The sequence below is a fragment of the Phyllopteryx taeniolatus genome, chromosome 13 (genome assembly GCF_024500385.1).
Source record: "Phyllopteryx taeniolatus isolate TA_2022b chromosome 13, UOR_Ptae_1.2, whole genome shotgun sequence".
In the NCBI taxonomy this organism is placed as follows: domain Eukaryota; kingdom Metazoa; phylum Chordata; class Actinopteri; order Syngnathiformes; family Syngnathidae; genus Phyllopteryx; species Phyllopteryx taeniolatus.
Window position 1 is genome coordinate 20,097,749 of NC_084514.1, and position 18,177 is coordinate 20,115,925.

Sequence of the window (18,177 nt, forward strand, 5' to 3'; positions counted from 1 at the left end):
GTAACTGTAATAGAATACAGTTAACTTGTATTCTGATCACGTAATCCCGTAACATGTATTACTTTACTCCCCAAACGTGCGTGCGTGTGTGCGTGAATGAGTGAAGGAGAGGTATTACTTGTGCACTACCGAGACAGGCGCTTTGTAAAGTTAAGCGCATTGTATGAGTTTCCGGCCCATCTGCCACATCCAATACGGCGGAAGCGCTGACGTATCGCCGCAACGGAAAAAACATGCCCACGCGCTGTCTACGTGTAAATACCTATGTATGGCGGTCAGCGTTTATTGACGGTGGCTCCAAACTGTTTCCGCGTTGTATATTACTCAATAACATCTATCTCAACAACGGAGGGGTCGATTTGTTCGCTATGATAGGTTAATGTTGTTTCTCAACACTCGTCAAAATCTTATTTATGCATTTTAAATAGTTTACTGTTTCCCAAATTAGAATGGTCGCTGAGCCGGATCGCTAAATCATTTGAAATTATGCTCAAGGAGGGGTCTCTTAAATACATTTACGTACTACGATTGCGGTAGTCTATAAAAGTATGCTAATGACATTGTCTGGTTTATTGTTCAAGCAATGCAGCTAACGAATAAATAGAAATATATATCTTGGTTTTGTGAAAGTGTTGGTTTGCTTGCACTTCGGCAGGTTGTCTATCTCTGCCACAAGTAATATAATGTTGAAGTAGGAGTAGTAAAACGTTGATTGCCTTTGCCAGACATTTTTAATCTACAGATAATTTGAAACGTATGTTTTTGTGTTTGGTTATTTGGCAGTTTATCTTAGCAGAACTGATGTAATTTCGGTGATTGATTGATTCGATTGTTTATGTGGTACCACAACATATTTCTGCTTACTAAGTACACGTTCAAACCCTATGTATGAACCATGGATTCAAATGTTGAATTTTGAATTTGCAATCAGTAAAATATCTCCATCCGTCCCTAGCAGCTGTGGCCATGAGCGTGACATGCCCAGGCCTATACTGTGGCAGAATAATGTTCAATGGGTCAGTGGAAAGAGACTGTGGTGTAAGTATAACCCAACCAGAAAACACACACAAACAAACAGAAAGGCATCTGTGGAATGAAGCTGTATTTAAGGTAGCACATTTGGACCTGCAAGGTACTTGGGCCATTTTAACGATGGTTCACAATGGTCTATGCTACAATGGATTAAAAATAATCATGCACTGGGCCGTTTTAACGCTAGATTTGTCCATATTTCTTCCAATGACAAAGCATTGAGGCTCAGGGGGATTTAAGAGCTCCTATTCAACACCTGTTTAATGAATTAAACTGCCTGCAAACACGTTTGTGTAACATTACTTTTTTCAAATAGACCTATGTATTTTTTGTATCAATTGCAGGTTTGCCCTCGTGGAGAGCGGGCCAACCTTCAGAAGGTGTGTGAACGCTGCACTGAGTTCCCTGAACTATATGATTGGCTCTATCTCGGCTTTATGGCCATACTGCCTCTCGTGCTGCACTGGTTCTTCATTGAGTGGTATTCTGGAAAGAAAAGGTGAGGATTATTTTAAAAATGCATAATTGCTTAAATGCAAAGCTAGCTAGAAACTATAGGATAACTAGCAACTAGGCTTTCCACGAACAGGATTTTTGGGGCCGATCACCGAGTTTAAAAGAACGATAACCGATATCGATCACAAGATGGAGCAGTGTGTCTATTTAAATGACTTTTTCATTTACTGTATATATTTGTGTACTGTATACCGAGTATCTTCTCTAGTCCAGCACATTAGTCCGCCATGAGCAATCTACAGGTGTGCTGTGGGAAATTATCAAATTTTACTTAACTACTCCAAAAATTCATTTACAAGAAATAATGTATCTTTTTTCCCTCTATTTGTGCCAGTGAGGCATAGTGACAGACAGAACAAATAAATGCTCTTCTCTTAGATGGCAGGAAGTATATACAGTAATTACTGTGTATCTACTTTTCGTGAGCTCACTTACTGTAGTTGAATTACTTTATTGTAACTAAATTACTTCACACACACCGAAACATTAGAGCAAGATTTGACATAACGGCAGCATGTTTACGCACAACCATTAATGCTAGCACTAGCTTGCTAGGCTACATAACGTTTTGTTGCCTGCTTGCGAGTGGTATCGTATTAAAAGTATGTGAACATACCTCAAGGAAGCCTTAAATGAACGTAATCTCCCGAGCACCGGTGACCACCAGCACACGTTTTTCCCCATTTTGTTTTTGTAATACACGCGTTGCGATGTCGTCGCTATGGTAACAATTGTATCTGGTCGCGTTTGAGTTGACAAGATAAAGCTCCGTAATCGTAAAAGACGGGATGCGATGGTATCGGAATGCAAGATTTTATTGCAGTAGTCTATGCATCCCTATAGGGGGGCACAAACCAGTGCAAACTGTAGGCTGGTCCCAAGCCCGGATAAAAACCGGCTTAAAACTTTGCCAAACAAATATGAGCGTTCATCCAAAGAATTCCATACCGGATTGGTCGTGGCCCGGGTTAACAACATCCGCCGCCGTCAACCTGCAGGGTGCCGGTGGAAGTTCAGCTTCAGTGAGGTGAAGTCGAAGAAGAAGAGGTGGTAAGCGGGTTCTTCGGCAGAAAGAGAAGAGGAAAGCACAGAGCCTAGAACTGAATGTGGGGACTTTGAATGTTGGGACTATGACAGGAAAATCTCAGGAGTTGATTGACATGATGATTAGGAGAAAGGTTGATATATTGTGTGTCCAGGAGACCAGGTGGAAAGGCAGTAAGGCTAGAAGTTTAGGGGTAGGGTTTAAATAATTTTACCATGGTGTAGATGGGAAGAGAAATGGAGTCGGGGTTATTTTTAAAGAAGAATTGGCTAAGAATGTCTTGGAGGTGAAAAGAGTATCAGATCGAGTGATGAGGCTGAAACTTGAAATTGAGGATGTTATGTATAATGTGATTCGTGGCTGTGCCCCACAGGTAGGATGTGACCTAGAGGTGAAAGAGAAATTCTGGTAGGAGCTAGACAAAGTAGTTCTGAGCATCCCAGACAGAGAGAAAGTCGTGATTGGTGCAGATTGCAATGGACATGTTGGGTGAAGGAAATAGCGTTGATGAAGAAGTGATGGGTAAGTACGGCATCCAGGAAAGGAACTTGGAGGGACAGATGGTGGTAGACTTTGCAAAAAGGATGCAAATGGCTCTAGTGAACACTTTTTTCCAGAAGAGGCAGGAACATAGGGTGACCTACAAGAGCGGAGGTAGAAGCACGCAGGTGGATTACATCTTGTGCAGACGATGTCATCTGAAGGTTACCGACTGTAAAGTAGTGGTGGTAGGGAGAGTGTGGCTAGACAGCATAGGATGGTGGTGTGTAAGATGACTCTGGTGGTGGGGAGGAAGATTAGGAAGACAAAGGCAGAGGAGAGAACCATGTGGTGGAAGCTGAGACAAGGACGAGTGTTGTGCAGCTTTTCGAGAAGAGGTGAGACAGGCTCTCGGTGGACAGGAGGAGCTTCCAGAAGACTGGACCACTGCAGCCAAGGTGATCAGAGAGGCAGGCAGGAGATTACTTGGTGTATCTTTTGGCAGGAAATGAGAGGAGACTTGGTGGTGGAACCTCACAGTACAGGAAATCATACAAGGAAAAAGGTTAGCTCAGAAGAAGTGGGACACTGAGAGGACCGAGGAGAGGCAAAAGGAATACATTGAGATGTGACATAGGGTGAAGGTAGAGGTGGCAAAGGCCAAACAAGAGGCATATGAAATGTATGCCAGGTTGGACACTAAAGAAGGAGAAAAGGATCTATACAGGTTGGCCAGAGAGAGGGCTAGAGATGGGAAGGATGTGCAGCAGGTTAGGGTGATTAAGGATAGCGATGGAAAAAATGTTGACTGGTGCCAATAGTGTGCTAGATAGATGGAGTGTAGATGGAGGAATACTTCGAGGAATTGATGAATGAGAAAAATTAAGAGAGAAGGGAGAGTAGAAGAGGCAAGTGTGGTGGACCAGGAAGTGGAAATGATTATTAAGGGGGAAGTTAGAAAGGTATTGAGGATGAAAAAGAGGATGAAAAAGGGAAAGGCAGTTGGTCCTGATGACATTACTGTGGAGGTATGCAAGCATCTAGGAGAGGTGGCTGTGGAGTTTTTGACCAGCTTGTTCAATAGAATTCTAGCGCGTGAGAAGATGCCTGAGGAATGGTGGAAAACTATGCTGGTGCCCATTTTTACGAACAAGGGTGATGTGCAGAGCTGTAGGAACTATAGATGAATAAAGTTGATGAGCCACACAATGAAGTTATGGGAAAGATTAGTGGAGGCTAGACTCAGGACAGAAGTGAGTATTTGCAAGCAACAGGATGGTTTCATGCCTTGAAAGAGTACCCCAGATGCATTAGTTGCCTTCAGGATGTTGATGGAAAAGTACAGAGAACGTCAGAAGGAGCTACATTGTGTCTTTGTAGATCTAGAGAAAGCCTATGACAGAGTACCCAGAGAGGAACTGTGGTACTGCATGCTGAAGTCTGGAGTGGCAGAGAAGTATGTTAGAATAATACAGGACATGTACGACGGGCAGCAGAACAGTGGTGAGGTGTGCTGTCGGTGTGACAGACGAATTTAAGGTGGAGGTGGACTGCATCAGGGATCAGCCATGAGCCACTTCCTGTTTGCAGTGGTGATGGATAGGCTGACAGATGAGGTTAGACTGGAATCCCCGTGGACCATGATGTTTGCAGGTGACATTGGGATCTGCAGTGAAAGCAGGGAGCAGCTGGAGGAATAGTTAGAAAGATGGAGGCATGCACTGGAAAGCAGAGGAATGAAGATTAGCCGAAGTAAGATAGAATATATGTGCATGAATGAGAGGGGTGGTGAGGGAGAAGAGATAGCAAGGGTGGAGGACTTTAAATACTTAGGGTCGACCGTCCAAAGCAACGGTGAGTGTGGTCAGGAAGTGAAAAAACGGGTCCAACCAGGTTGGAACGGGTGTAGGAAGGTCTCAGGTGTGTTATGTGACAGAAGAGTCTCTGCTCGGATGAAGGGCAAAGTTTATAAAACAGTGGTGAGGCCAGCCATGATGTACGGATTAGAGACAGTGGGACTGAGGAGACAACAGGAACCAGAGCTGGAGGTGGCGGAAATGAAGATGTTGAGGTTCGCTCTCGGAGTGACCAGGTTGGATAAAATTAGAAATGAGCTCATCAGAGGGACAGCCAAGGTTCGATGTTTTGGAGACAAAGTTATAGAGAGCAGACTTCGATGGTTTGGACAGGTCCAGAGGAGAAATAGTGAGTATATTGGAAGAAGGATGATGAGGATGGAGCTGCCAGGCAAGAGAGCTCGAGGAAGACCAAAGAGAAGGTTGATGGATGTCGTGAGGGAAGACATGAGGACAGTTGGTGTTCGAGAGGCGGATGCCCGAGATCGGCTTACATGGATAAGGATGACGCGCTGTGGTGACCCTTCAAGGGACAAGCTGAAAGGAAAAGAAGACTCTGTCATAGTGCAATCATGAAAGACAAAATTTGTCCTGTCGTCTGATCCACGCATTACATGTTGTCTGTCTCAGACGTTGTCTGTCCCACAGCACCGACATGTTTTTAAAAAAAAAATAACTATTGATTGTCAGATATTTAAAAGACGCGCGTCAAGGCAAAGATAAACTAGCTTTTGAATTCAAATATACTATACACGATGGTATAGCGTATATTAGTCAAATAAAAATGGTATTAATTTAGGAGAAAAGAATAAGCCGGAAGCGACGCTTGCGTTACTTTGCGTAATTTTAAGTTTAATTGTTAAAATCAAACTAATATGTCTCGAAAAGGAGCCCCACGTCACTTTTTATAGGTATAAAATGTAGGAAAAATGACGAGAAACCTTTTTATCAGTCTCGTAATCTGCTACACATCATGAAATTTTGAGTTTGAGATGACAGAACTCAGAATACACACAAAATACAACCGTGAGTGGAATTTTATATTATATTTAATGACATCTACAAGGGATCTAGAGGAAACACACAAAGGGGGTCTAACTAAAGAAAGAAAATAACACTAATAATGGTAAAAAGAAGGAAAATCGGCATACGAAAAAGGGAATAGAACGTGTGTTGGACTGAAGTTGGAAACGTGAGCGTATACTGCGTCAAGTGCGGAGAGAGAGAGGACAAAGTTGAGATTTTGTCTGAAGCTAGTAATTTCCCCGAAATTATTAGGCACTAATATTGTCGTCTGTCAAAGTTGCCGTGTCTACTCAAGACCGTAGGCTCAAGCTGGTGGGTGGTATTTTCTCTCTGGAAGTGGCTCAGGAAGCAAGGCGACAGATTTGGTTGCAGATGAAAAAGATGTAGAAAAATAAAGCAAAATAACAGAGGCGGGAGAAGAAAAATGGTTGGACGTCACGCCTTCTTGGGAGAACCCGTCTCTCGTCCTGCCTTTTTCTTTTGTGTGGCTGCCTGGCAATTTCAGAGCGATCCCGCTTGGCTGGAAGCGTACCTGGTACCTTCGTAGTAGCTGCTCTGATCGCCTAGCGGAGGCCCATGGTTAGGCTGGGAAGCCATGTCTGTTCTATCCGGCTTTTGCGGTTACCGAGCCGTGTGCCGGAATAAAGAAAGGGCAAACGGGGGAGGGTTGGCCCATGGCCAGCCTGGCTGGCGAGCTGCCAGAAAGACAAGAGGAGAGAAAAAAACCACAAGAGTGCAAGAAGGTGTGAGTTAAGAGTTAAATACCCCAGAGGCGGGGTGTGGGCAAGAGGGATTGCCGACTTGGAGAAGACCACACCCATCAGCTTGAATCTCGTTTACAAATTTGATAAAATGGGTTTAAACTCATTTATTAATATAAAATAACCTCAACTTGGTACTCTCTTTACTCAGAGGTCAAACACATCGGACTGACTGTTTATACTTTAGTTTTGGCAAATCAACTGCTTATGATTCAAATCACATTTCATGCTGTTTGGAGTCACATCAAGGCAAACAATCCTCAAAATCTCACAGTTGCTCAGAAAAAGTTGAAAGAGCTTAAAGTTGGCACACTGACAGACATCAAGGCATACATTTGGAATATTTCTGCAGAGTTCGTGAAATATTAAAACAATCTTTTATCCTTGGGTAAACATCAATTGAGAGTTCACGGTTCGACTTTGCAGTTCCTCTCGACGTCTGCGGGTTTCGTCTTTCCAGCAATTGTTCCTATTCCCAGACAGGTCCGGTAGAACATCTGTCCTTTGATGACGTCGAGAACTAAAATGGCTACTTATAGCAGGTTGCTTAGCAACCAGGAGTTGCCGACTTTGTTAGCCATGCGTTTTCGGGTTGTTGGGATTTTGGACTGCAATTCCCGAAGGTGTTTCTCGATAGTAGTAAGGCTACGTCACCGGCGGGAGCGCTGTGGATGTGTTTTATTTCGTTCGTTATGTTAGTGGTGCGGCACGGAGGACGACTGGTTAGAGCGTCTGCCTCACAGTTCTGAGGACCGGGGTTCAATCCTTGGCCCCGCCTGTGTGGAGTTTTGCATGTTCTCCCCGTGCCTGCGTGGGTTTTCTCCGGGCATCCCACATCCCAAAAACATGCATGAATTGGAGACTCTAAATTGCCCGTAGGTGTGAATGTGAGTGCGAATGGTTGTTTGTTTGTATGTGCCCTGCGATTGGCTGGCAACCAGTTCGGGGTGCACCCCGGCTCCTGCCCGATGATAGATGGGATAGGCTCCAGCACGCCCGCGACCCTAGTGAGGAGAAGCGGCTCAGAAAATGGATGGATGGATGGATGGATGTTAGTGGTTTGCGGCGGAGCAGCACATTCGGTTTCACCTGTGTCTTGGTTGAGCATCTGCGTTGTGGACTTGGTGTAGCAAGGATGCTGTCATGAAGGTTGGACCTGCCTGACCGGTCCGGTCTCACCCTGTTGACCATCCTTCATTTTGTTCATGGTGCATCGTGGGCGGAGTCTTTTGTGACCCCCCCCCCTCGCTCCGTGGGGGCACGAGTTGCTTAGAAGTGAGCTCCACGTAGGCGCAGTAACAGAAGTCCACGCTAATGTAAATGAGCAGGTGCAAAGCCAAGGAAAAATCCGAGTTAAGATTGCGCAGCGCGCAGGAAGGAAGAATTGAATGGGTGGCCGCCAAGGCGAGCCGCAGAAAGATTAAACGAAAAGCAGGGAACTGGGACCCAGCACAGAAGGAATTGCACATCACAAGTGGTCATTGCAGGTGCACCGGAATAGTCGGGTCTCAGGCCTTGGGTGGGTGGGGTGGGCGAAATGGCGCTGAGGTGCACTTTCCAAGGTATAGGGAAAAAGTACACAGGAAGTCTGAGGTCTCTGATAAGAGACAACGCCCACATGTCCTGTGCTGTTGAAGCCATGTGTGTGTGAAAGTCACGAAAGAAGTACAATGACTTAGCGGCCACTGAGAGTCACAGCCAGCTATTCAAGAAAGCCACAATCATGGTTAGCGTGACAGCTGAATAGGTGGACCAATGATGAGGGCCGGGGCCCGTAATATGCGACGCAGTTTTGCATCTTACCAAGGGGTCTTGTGGTCTCAAAAGCTTGGAAGAATGGTCGGTGTCGAGAGAGTGACCACTGATGAGCATCTTCAGCGTTACCGGTGTGCACCCCCCTTTTGTCAAGCTGTCCTCTGGCTGCGATTTTGGTAGAGGCGGCACATCCAGGAAGCTCAGAGCATAGGACTGGGAGGATTCTCTATTGTGTTCTGGTCGTCTGAGGGGTCATTGCACCTGCGCATAGATCTCACGCCTCGTATAGACAATTAATGGCATGCAACGACTTGGCAGATCTTGTTCAATGAGCAAAGGTCTACTGACTTGACAGGTGACACGATCACAGGATGAATGATGGAATTTGGCCCTATTGTCCAATGTAACCACACGAGCTAGTTTAATTGGGTGTTCGTCAAAAAAAGGGGGCGAATTGTCATTTCGCAGTGTTGGAGGTTGAGTGTACGGCTTTCCTGCTGTAATTTGTCACGCAGTAAGTCAAACACGTCCTCGGACATGACCGTGATGTCTGCTGCAGTAGCCACGAGTCCGTCATATTGGAACGTACCTTCAAGTGTGGTTGTCAAGTAAAGTTTCCGTGACGTGTCATTAACGGTGAGCTTAGAAGGCGCCGAAATGGCTGCTTGTCTTTTTTGTTTGACAGGTCGCTGGAGTCATTCAGTGAGTCGCAGAGCATGGTTGGAGACTGTTGAGGTCTAATTTCCGAACTGGGTTTTGGTCCGCGAATTTTGATTTGTGGTACGTGGTCATCGCAGTTGTCTGTTATGTACTTGCCCACGGTCTGTTGGACGGGACGCTTGTCATCGCTAATTGGAGAATCAGCCGAATGCACAGAGACGTCGGAGTCAGAACAGACCATCACAGCGGGATGGCCGGGCTCGGAGGCGCGGGCTCCAAGCAGGGGTTCAGGCTGTCGTAGGTCTTGCTTCATATTATTCGCCAAGCTGCGGATGATCTCAAGAGTAGCATGTGCAGCAGTACGCAATTCTTTTTTAGCAAACCCTTATAGAGTTGCGAAGGCGGATGCATGACTTTCGGGGTTGTCGCATTCGAGCGCATGTTTGCGGATGGAAGATGGCGGTATTGCTGGAGTTATGCAGATAAGCCGGTGGTAAAGTTTGTTATAGTCTCACGAGGTAAATTTCAAAATTGGTTAAAATTAAAATCACAAAGCTTCAATCGTACAATTGTAGCGGTGGTGTTTAAGCAAACGAGCAACAACGGGAACGTTTGAATTATTCACAATCGTGATCGTGGCGAGGGTGGATTGAATGGCTTTAGCAGAGTTTAGCAAAACGAGACACGAAAAAAAACACAAACCTTTAAATTAGTGAAAGCAATCGCGCCTGTCTGCGTTTTGAAAACAAAAACAGAAGCTTTCAAATGAAAACAATCGATCGCGGGTAGACGTGATATTTTAGCAGCTATCGAGCTGGCTAGTGGTTAGGTGGCTAACGGCTAACTTCGAGTAGGAGGGGGTTGGAGGTTACGTCATGACGCAAGCGTCCATGAGGTAGCAGTCGAGCGCATAGATCAACCGAAGAAGAGCCAGGCTACAATCTCACAATGACGTCACATGGAACACACAGGTGGCGAGCTACGGAAGCTACACGAATGACCACATGGCGATCTCGTGGCTGCAATACACAAAGCAGAAAGATAGTCGTCCACCGTGCCGCCCGGAGAAAAATCATGTAGTGTATATTCAAACATGTCCATCTTCAGAAAACATGTTGCAGTCAACTTTCATCTTGTGAGTCCATATAATAATATCCCAAAAGTCTTGGGAATCATTCAGATTACAATTTGTTTATTTTATTGTATTATTATTATTATTATTATTATTTTTTTTTTTTTACAAAAGATGAGCCTTTATATTCTTTTTGGTCAGAAGTGGTTTACGCCTTGGAATTCTGCCATTGATGCCATTTTGCCCATTCTCCTCCTTATTGAGTCATGAACACTGACCTAACTGTGGCAAGGGAGGACTGCAGTTCTTAAAATGTTGTCCTGGGTTTCTTTGTGACCTCTCTGATGGGTCGTCGCTGTGTTCTTGGGGTAATTTTGGTAGATCAGTGTAGCGTATATTGGTTTGGATTTAATTAATTTAGGAGAAAGAGAGCTACTTCTGGTTTAGCGTTATTTTACATTTTAACGTTAAAATCTGACTTTTATTTCGTAAAGGGCACCACGGCTCTTTTTTATGTATGTAAAATTGAGGAAAAAGTGAGGAAAAACCTCTTATCAGTCTCATAATCTGAAGGTTGCTACACTTAGAAAAAACGAATTCTAGGTCCCAGAGGTCTCTTAATTGTCGCACTCCAAACACAAACGAGAAAGGTAGTGGAATTTTATATACAATTTAATGAACTCTAAAAGGGAAACAAACTACAGGGGAACAATGCAGAGAAAAGAAAAACAAGGCAAGGCAAAGGTGGGTCGTAACGCGCAACATTTACTCCGTTACATTTACTCAAGTAACATTTTCCATAAACTGTACTTGTCAGAGTATTTTAAATGCACCGTACATTTTACTTTTACATGAGTATTTCTCCTGTCCTTGTCCTGTTCTATCTTGTCAGAATCAGAATCAAAATCATCTTTATTTGCCAAGTATGTCCAAAACACACAAGGAATTTATCTCCGGTAGTTGGAGCCGCTCTAGTACAACAGACAGTCAATTTACAGAACACTTTGGAGACGTAAAGACATTGACAAAAAACAATTGTGCAAAAAGATGCAAAGTCCTCTAGCACTTAAAGCAGTTCGAATGACTAATATTGCAATAGTCCGGTGCAATGACCATTGTGCAAAGGGCGCTGAGACTTCAAGGAGTGTATGCGGTTTAAAGTGACGAGTAGTGCGATAATCTGGGACAATGTTGGTTGTGCAAATGTTACAGATACAGATGTGCAAATGGAGCAGATGCTACTCTGGCATGAGTGGCCAGTATATGCAAATAGTGCAGCATGGCGAGACAACTACAGTGAGTGCATGAGCAATACATAATTGGCCCCACAGAAATGTGACAACGAACTCAAGTCAAAAAATTGTCAGCTTGTTGTAATGGAATTATAGGTTAGCTGTTTAAGAAGTTGATTGCAAGAGGGAAGAAGCTGTTGGAATGTCTACTAGTTCTAGTTTGCATTGAAGGATGCCTCCTGAAGTCCACGATCATCTCTACAGTCTTGAGCGTGTTCAGCTCCAGGTTGTGTCGGCCGCACCACAGCTCCAGCCGGTCCGCTTCCTGTCGATATGCAGACTTGTCACCGTCCTTGATGAGGCCGATGACAGTGGTGTCATCTGCAAACTTCGTTCGCTGAGGTGCAGTCGTTCGTGGAGAGAGAGAAGAGCAGCGGAGAGAGTACACAACCTTGGGGCGCCCCAGTGCTGATGCTGCGTGTGGATGAGGTGGCCTCCCCCAGCCTGACCTGCTGTGTCCTGCACGTCAGAAAGCTGTAAATCCACTGGCAGATGTCAGGTGAGACGCTGAGCTGGAGAAGCTTGGATGAAAGGAGTTCAGGGATGATGGTGTTGAACGCTGAGCTGAAGTCCACGAACAGGATCCTCGCGTAGGTCCCTGCACTGTCGAGGTGTTCTAGGATGAAGTGCAGTCCCATGTTGACTGCATCATCCGCAGACCTGTTCGCTTGGTAGGCAAACTGCAGGGGGTCCAGCAGGGGACCTGTGACACTCTTGAGGTGGTCCAGCACGAGACGTTCAAAGGACTTCATGACCACAGATGTCAAAGCGACAGGCCTGTAGTCATTCAAACCCGAGATTGCAGGTTTCTTGGGGACTGGAATGATGGTGGAGCGTTTGAAACAGGATGGAACTTCGCACATTTCCAGAGATCTATTGAAGATCTGAGTGAAGACTGGAGCCAGCTGGTCCGCGCAGACTTTGAGGCAGGATGGGGCCTGCCGCTTTGTTAGTCTTTTGTTGTTTGAAGATGCGTCACACATCCTGTTCATGGATGGTTACCGCAGAAGTCAGAGGTGTGATTGTGGTCGCGGGTGCGGCCAGGTGGGTGAGTGGTGTGAAACTGTCCTTTTCAAATCTGCAGTAGAAGGTATTCAAGTCGTTGGCTAGTGTGCTATTGTTCTCAGCTTGGGGGGGATCGTCGCTTGTAATTAGTCAGTGATTGGAATGCATGCCAGACTGATTTAGAGTCGTTTGCGCTAAACTGATTTTCCAACTTTGCTGCATAGATCCTCTTTGCAATGTTAATTTCTTTAGTCAGCTGGTTTCTAGCTCGATTATACAGGGCCCTGTCCCCGCTCTGATATGCGTCCTCCTTAGCTTGGCGAAGCTGCTTAAGTTTAGCAGTGAACCACGGCTTGTTGTTGTTGAATGTGCGAAATGATTTTGTTGGTACACAAACCTCTTTACAGAAACTGATATAGGATGTGACAGTGTCCGTATATTCATCCAGGCTGCCAGCTGAATTTTCAAAGACACTCCAGTCTGTGCAGTCTAAACAGCTTTGAAGTTCCATCTTTGCTTCATTGGTCCACTTTTTCACTGTTTTCACTGTAGGCTTCGCGCATTTAAGTTCTTGCCTGTACGTCGGTATTAAGTGAATTAAGCAGTGATCAGACGAGCCCAGGGCTGCACGAGGTATAGCACGGTATGCGTTTTTTACCGTAGTGTAGCAGTGGTCTAAAGTATTATTTTCCCTGGTAGGACAGTCGATGTGCTGCTTGTATTTAGGGAGTTAGTGGTTCAGTTTAGCTTTGTTAAAGTCCCCGAGAATAATGAGGGGTGAGTCCGGGTGGTTTTTTTCAATTTCGTTGACTTGTTCGGCGAGCGTTAGCAGTGCGGCGTTCGTGTTAGCTTGAGGCGGTATGAAGACTCCAGCCAGTATGAAAGATGCGAACTCACGTGGCGAGTAGAATGGTTAACAGTTTAAAAATAGCGACTCCAAATGTGGGCTGCAGTGTGTGCTGAGCTCCGTGACGTCCGTACACCATTTTTCGTTGATATAGAGGCATATCCCGCCGCCCTTTGTTTTCCCTGATGTTTCCATGTCGCGGTCCGCTCGATGAATGTGGAAGCCGGGAAGCATGACGGCGCCATCGGGTACAGCGTCGCAAAGCCAGGTCTCCGTGAAGCACATGGTCGCGGAACGTCCGAAGTCTTTACTGGTCTTTAACAGAAGATGAAGGTCGTCCATTTTGTTGGGTAGGGAGAGTACGTTCGCGAGGTGGATCGACGGGAACGCCAATCTGTGTCCTCTCTTGCGGAGTTTCACCTGAATGCCGGCCCGTTTCCCTCTGTGGCGCCGCTTCCGTCTCCATGCGCCGAAAACCACGGACGCCGCTCCGGTGAGTAACTCGGGGGGGGGGGGGAAAAAACTGAGCGGATTTGCGAAAGTTGGTGACAGAAAGTCCGGAGTAGCCTCCTTGATGGTTAGCAGGTCTCCCCTTGTGTAAGTGAGTCGTGTAAGGTCTCCAAAGACGGACGAAAAACACAAAAACAATACTAGAGAGCGCATTACCGAGGCGACCACACTGGTAGGCGCTATCTTGGTTGTCCTGTCCTTCCCTCACAGGGTGTAGCACTACAGCCCCATGCAACACTCATATTTAATGTTTCATTGTTGTAGACAATGTAATGATTTACTTCTCTCATCCTGTTTACAATTAGTGCTTTGTCTTTTGTCTTTGTTTCTCGATCCCTTCTCCAAACTTTGTTCTGTTCGACTGATCAAGTCTGATTCTCAATAAACCTCAATTATAATACCACAGCGGAAGCTTAAAATCTCCACTGTGAGACCGTACAACTGTTCCGGCATAAAAGGGATACAGATTTTCCATTCTGCTTGACCTAACAGCCGAACAGGACAAAAAAAAACAAAAAACTTGAGTATTTCGGTGAAGAAGGATCGACATGCCGTTCGCTACTTTTATTTATTAATTTCTGCGTTTGTGCGTCTATTTTTAGACTCTGTCTTCGACTTCCGCATAGGGTGCCCATTACACCAATTGAACGGGATCACTGTAATTTGACTCAAATTCACCAATCAGACGACACAAGGCAGTCACATGACCGCACATGTAGCCTTCGCGAGCCAATCAAGATGACTAATTTTGGTGGTTGGGGGGGGAACAGCCGCGCGACTTCAAAAAACAACAGCTTTATCATGCAGCTCTTAAATTATTGCCCAAACTTGGATATTTCAGCCCACTTCTAACTTGAGAAAACACCTTGTGATAAATTGCAGATGTTTCTATTGTTGTTTTGGCAGTGGATATGGCAACATTAGCACTATCCGTATGGTGTTACACCCACACACAATCAATAAGTCTGTTCAGCAAACCGCTTCTTCATGAAGTCATTTAAGCTAATAATGTTTCTGTAGGGCCCAATGTCTGTGTTGTTGGTTTTTGAGCAATTAACATTTTAAATGGTCGCAGGTGTGTGCCGACTCCCATATTATTATTTTTAATTTGATTTGATTTTCATGCTCTGATTTAAAGAAAAAAAGTCTGAAGTTACTCACAAGTTACTCTTTCATTGAGTACTTTCTGACTCTTATTCAAGTAAATAATTGATGACTACTTTTTACTTTTACATGATTCATATTATTCTAAAGTAACAGTACTCACTTGAGTACAATATTTGGCTACTCTACCCACCTCTGGGCACAGGTAAACATCCATAGAGCAGGTCGAATTTATATAGGTGTGAAGTGAGGATGTACGGTGAGCAAATGCATAGAGCTGGGATTCCTGTTGCTGTTAATTTAAACCCAAATATGCACCAATCTGTACTTTAGTAGACCACACGTTGGACTTACATTGCGTGGAAGACAATTCAGGCAGGCTTGACGATCTCCCGGATGCTTGGCCGGTCCGATCGAAGACAGGTGGTTTTGACGTAAAAAGAAGGAAGGAAAAACAAAAGAAAAAAAACAAAAGGTTTCAAGTGCAGGGCGGCCGGAAGCCCGTGAGTGGCGCTGGTCACCAGGCGCTCGGAGCAGACGTGCGTCGATCCTGGGGACGTCTCTTTGGAAAATGGCACAGGTTGGCAGGAACACACAACAATGCAGTTACCAAAGTACAACATTAGTGCATATCACCCCCCCTTATGGCTATAACAGTTGTCCTTGACAACTTCTTACTTAAGGTGTGCATATAGGTGTCGGTGTCAGGATTGACGTGTGTGGATAGATGTGTGTATACGTGTATATTGGGATTGTCGTGAGAACAGTATTTCGGGGCAGGGGAGAAGCTAACACTAAGGGTAAACATTAACTAGGTGTAGAGTTCGCAGTAAAAATCTAACAAAAAAATAAATAATAGGAGAAACTCAACACGACTAGAGAAGAAAAAGAAAGAGAAAGAAGAGGAAGCTAGCTTCAACTTAGCACAGGCATAACAGTCAGGTGTAAAACCTAATTCATCAATCTAGGAGAGGGAAGGTGTTAAGTAGAGGTTCTAATCTTGATGACAGATTGGAATCCTAGTCTAGATTCAAAAGGGGGTGGAGAGGTCCGGGGTACCATTTAGGTAAGGAGGACCTCCTCCCCTGTCTGTATGGGGTCAGGTTCGGGTTCAGTCGTTCTTTTCCTACGGAAAATTTCGGGCCGCAGATTTGCACTGATTCAGAAGGTCCTGCACGTTTTGAGTCTTTCGATAGAGCAGGTAGGCGATGCCGCAAGTCATGTAGTAAACAAGACTAACCAAGGCTATTAAGATGTTATCTGCTGCAGACTAGGAGTGCATGAGCGGAAGCTCGGGTGTTTCAGAGTGTGTGCTAATGGGTAATGTAGTGTTGTCTATGTGTGTGATGTCACTCGTTTGAGTCCTTTCAAATTGAATTTGGTTGAGCGTTTCAGGATCGTCGAGTTTGTATTGTCCGAAAAAGTTGTAAATCTCGATTTCACTGTCATAATCGTCAGCTAGCAGGTGGTAAAGTGTGATGTATGCAAAATGGCATCTTTGGGGACGTCGAGCCACATAGTTTGATTTGGCAGGGCGAGTCTCGTTTTGGTGTTGTGGTGGTTGTAACTTTGTGTTGCGCTTCGGGCCGGTGTGTTGATTAGCCATTTGGTACCAACAATTTCCGCGTGAGTAGTAGTAACCTGGTAGCGAGGTGTAGCTTCTGCCCTACACCGCGACCCATCCTTCATGGGCTTCAGGCCACAAATCCCATCTGCTACATCTCGGATGAATGGCTTACTGGGACACAAGTAATGGATGTCTTTTGTGAGGACGCGCACATGTGCAAATTTGGCGCCAGATACAAATCAGGATTACTATCATGATAAGCGACCACTGTGGGAGTGAGTGTCGCAAAACATTATATACGTTTTTTAAGTGATAGATGTTTCGAGAGTCCATAATTGGGAGAGTAACGAGAGGCTATTTCTCGGAACTCAGGGTTGACATACTAGAGAGTGGAATTCCTGAGAGAAAAAGCCAAGTGGGCTTGACCAGGACTGATGGGGCTTGCTTGAGCTTTAGAAAGGATACTTTCGACTAGGCTAAGATGTACCAAGTATGGAAGAATTCTACCAATTGCTAAATTGTCTATGGATGAAGAGATTTCGCGTAGCATGCCCATTCATCAATGTGGTCACAATCTGTGTGTGAGCATAAACCGTGAGGAGCAGTGATAACAGAGTGGTTATGATCTGCCTATTTTGGTTTAAGGGTTGCACTGCTTTTAGCGTGTTGCTTAGCGACCAGGAATTGGTTACTTTGTTAGCCATGCGTTGTCGTGTGGTGGAGATTTCAGACTGTAATTTCTGAAGTTGTCGATAGTAGCAAGGCTACAAGTGTTACCGGTGGGGGTGCTGCGGATACATATTGTTTCGATTGTTATGTTTGCGGCAGAGCAGCGCGTTCAGTTTCACCGGTGTCTTGGTCGGGCATCTGCGTTGGGGGACTTGGTGTAGTAGTCCTTGATGTAGCAACGATGCTGTCACGGAGACCGTACCTGCTTGACCAGTCCTGTCTCAGTGTGTTGACATCCTCTTGTTTCGTGCATGGTGCATAGTGGGCGGATGCTTGTGTGACCACCCCACCATCCTTTCGCTACGTGGGGTCACGAACAGCTGAAAAGTTAGCTCCATGTAGGTGTAATAACAAAAGTCTACAATAATGCAAATTAGTTGGCACGAAACTGAAGAGAAACCAACGTCAGGCTTGCGCGGCACACAGGGAGGAAGAAATGAAAGAGGCGGCCAAGACGAGCCACAGAAAGAGCAAACGAAACGCAGGCAACTTTGACATCACGAACAACGCAATAGAGAAGAGAGAGGCTGGGAACCAGCACAGAAGGAAGCGTCCATCACAAATGGTTACTGCAGGTCCAATAGAAGAGTTGGGTCCAAGGCATTACCTGAGGGAGCAAAGGTTGAGCAGGGTGGGCAAAATGGCACTGAGTTGCACTTTGCAAGGTCCAGAGAAGTGCACGGGAAGTCCGACGTCGCTCAGAAGAGACAAAGCCCACATGTCCTGTGCTGTTAAGCCATGCATGTGTGAAAGTCACAAAAGAAGCAAGATGACTTAGTGGCCATTGAAGAAGCGGGCCAGCCACGTAGAGAAGTCACAATGAAGCTCAGCGTGATGGCTGAATAGGGGGTCAATTTATTAGGGACAGAATCCACAAAATGCGTTTTGAAAGGCGCAACTTTATTATTTCTTAGGGGGTC

At 45.3% G+C, this 18,177-nt stretch overlaps 1 protein-coding gene across 1 annotated transcript in view; it reads left to right on the plus strand.

Moving 5' to 3' along the window:
- Nucleotides 1-235: 235 nt before the first annotated feature.
- The window catches only part of jkamp (jnk1/mapk8 associated membrane protein), a 27,255-nt gene continuing 9,313 nt past the window's right edge, over nucleotides 236-18,177 (plus strand). Inside the window, exons 1-3 of the mRNA XM_061794328.1 lie at nucleotides 236-375; nucleotides 959-1,038; nucleotides 1,377-1,531. Coding sequence (XP_061650312.1) covers nucleotides 369-375; nucleotides 959-1,038; nucleotides 1,377-1,531 — 242 coding nt within the window. The 5' untranslated portion in view covers nucleotides 236-368. The remainder of the gene's footprint in view (nucleotides 376-958; nucleotides 1,039-1,376; nucleotides 1,532-18,177) is intronic.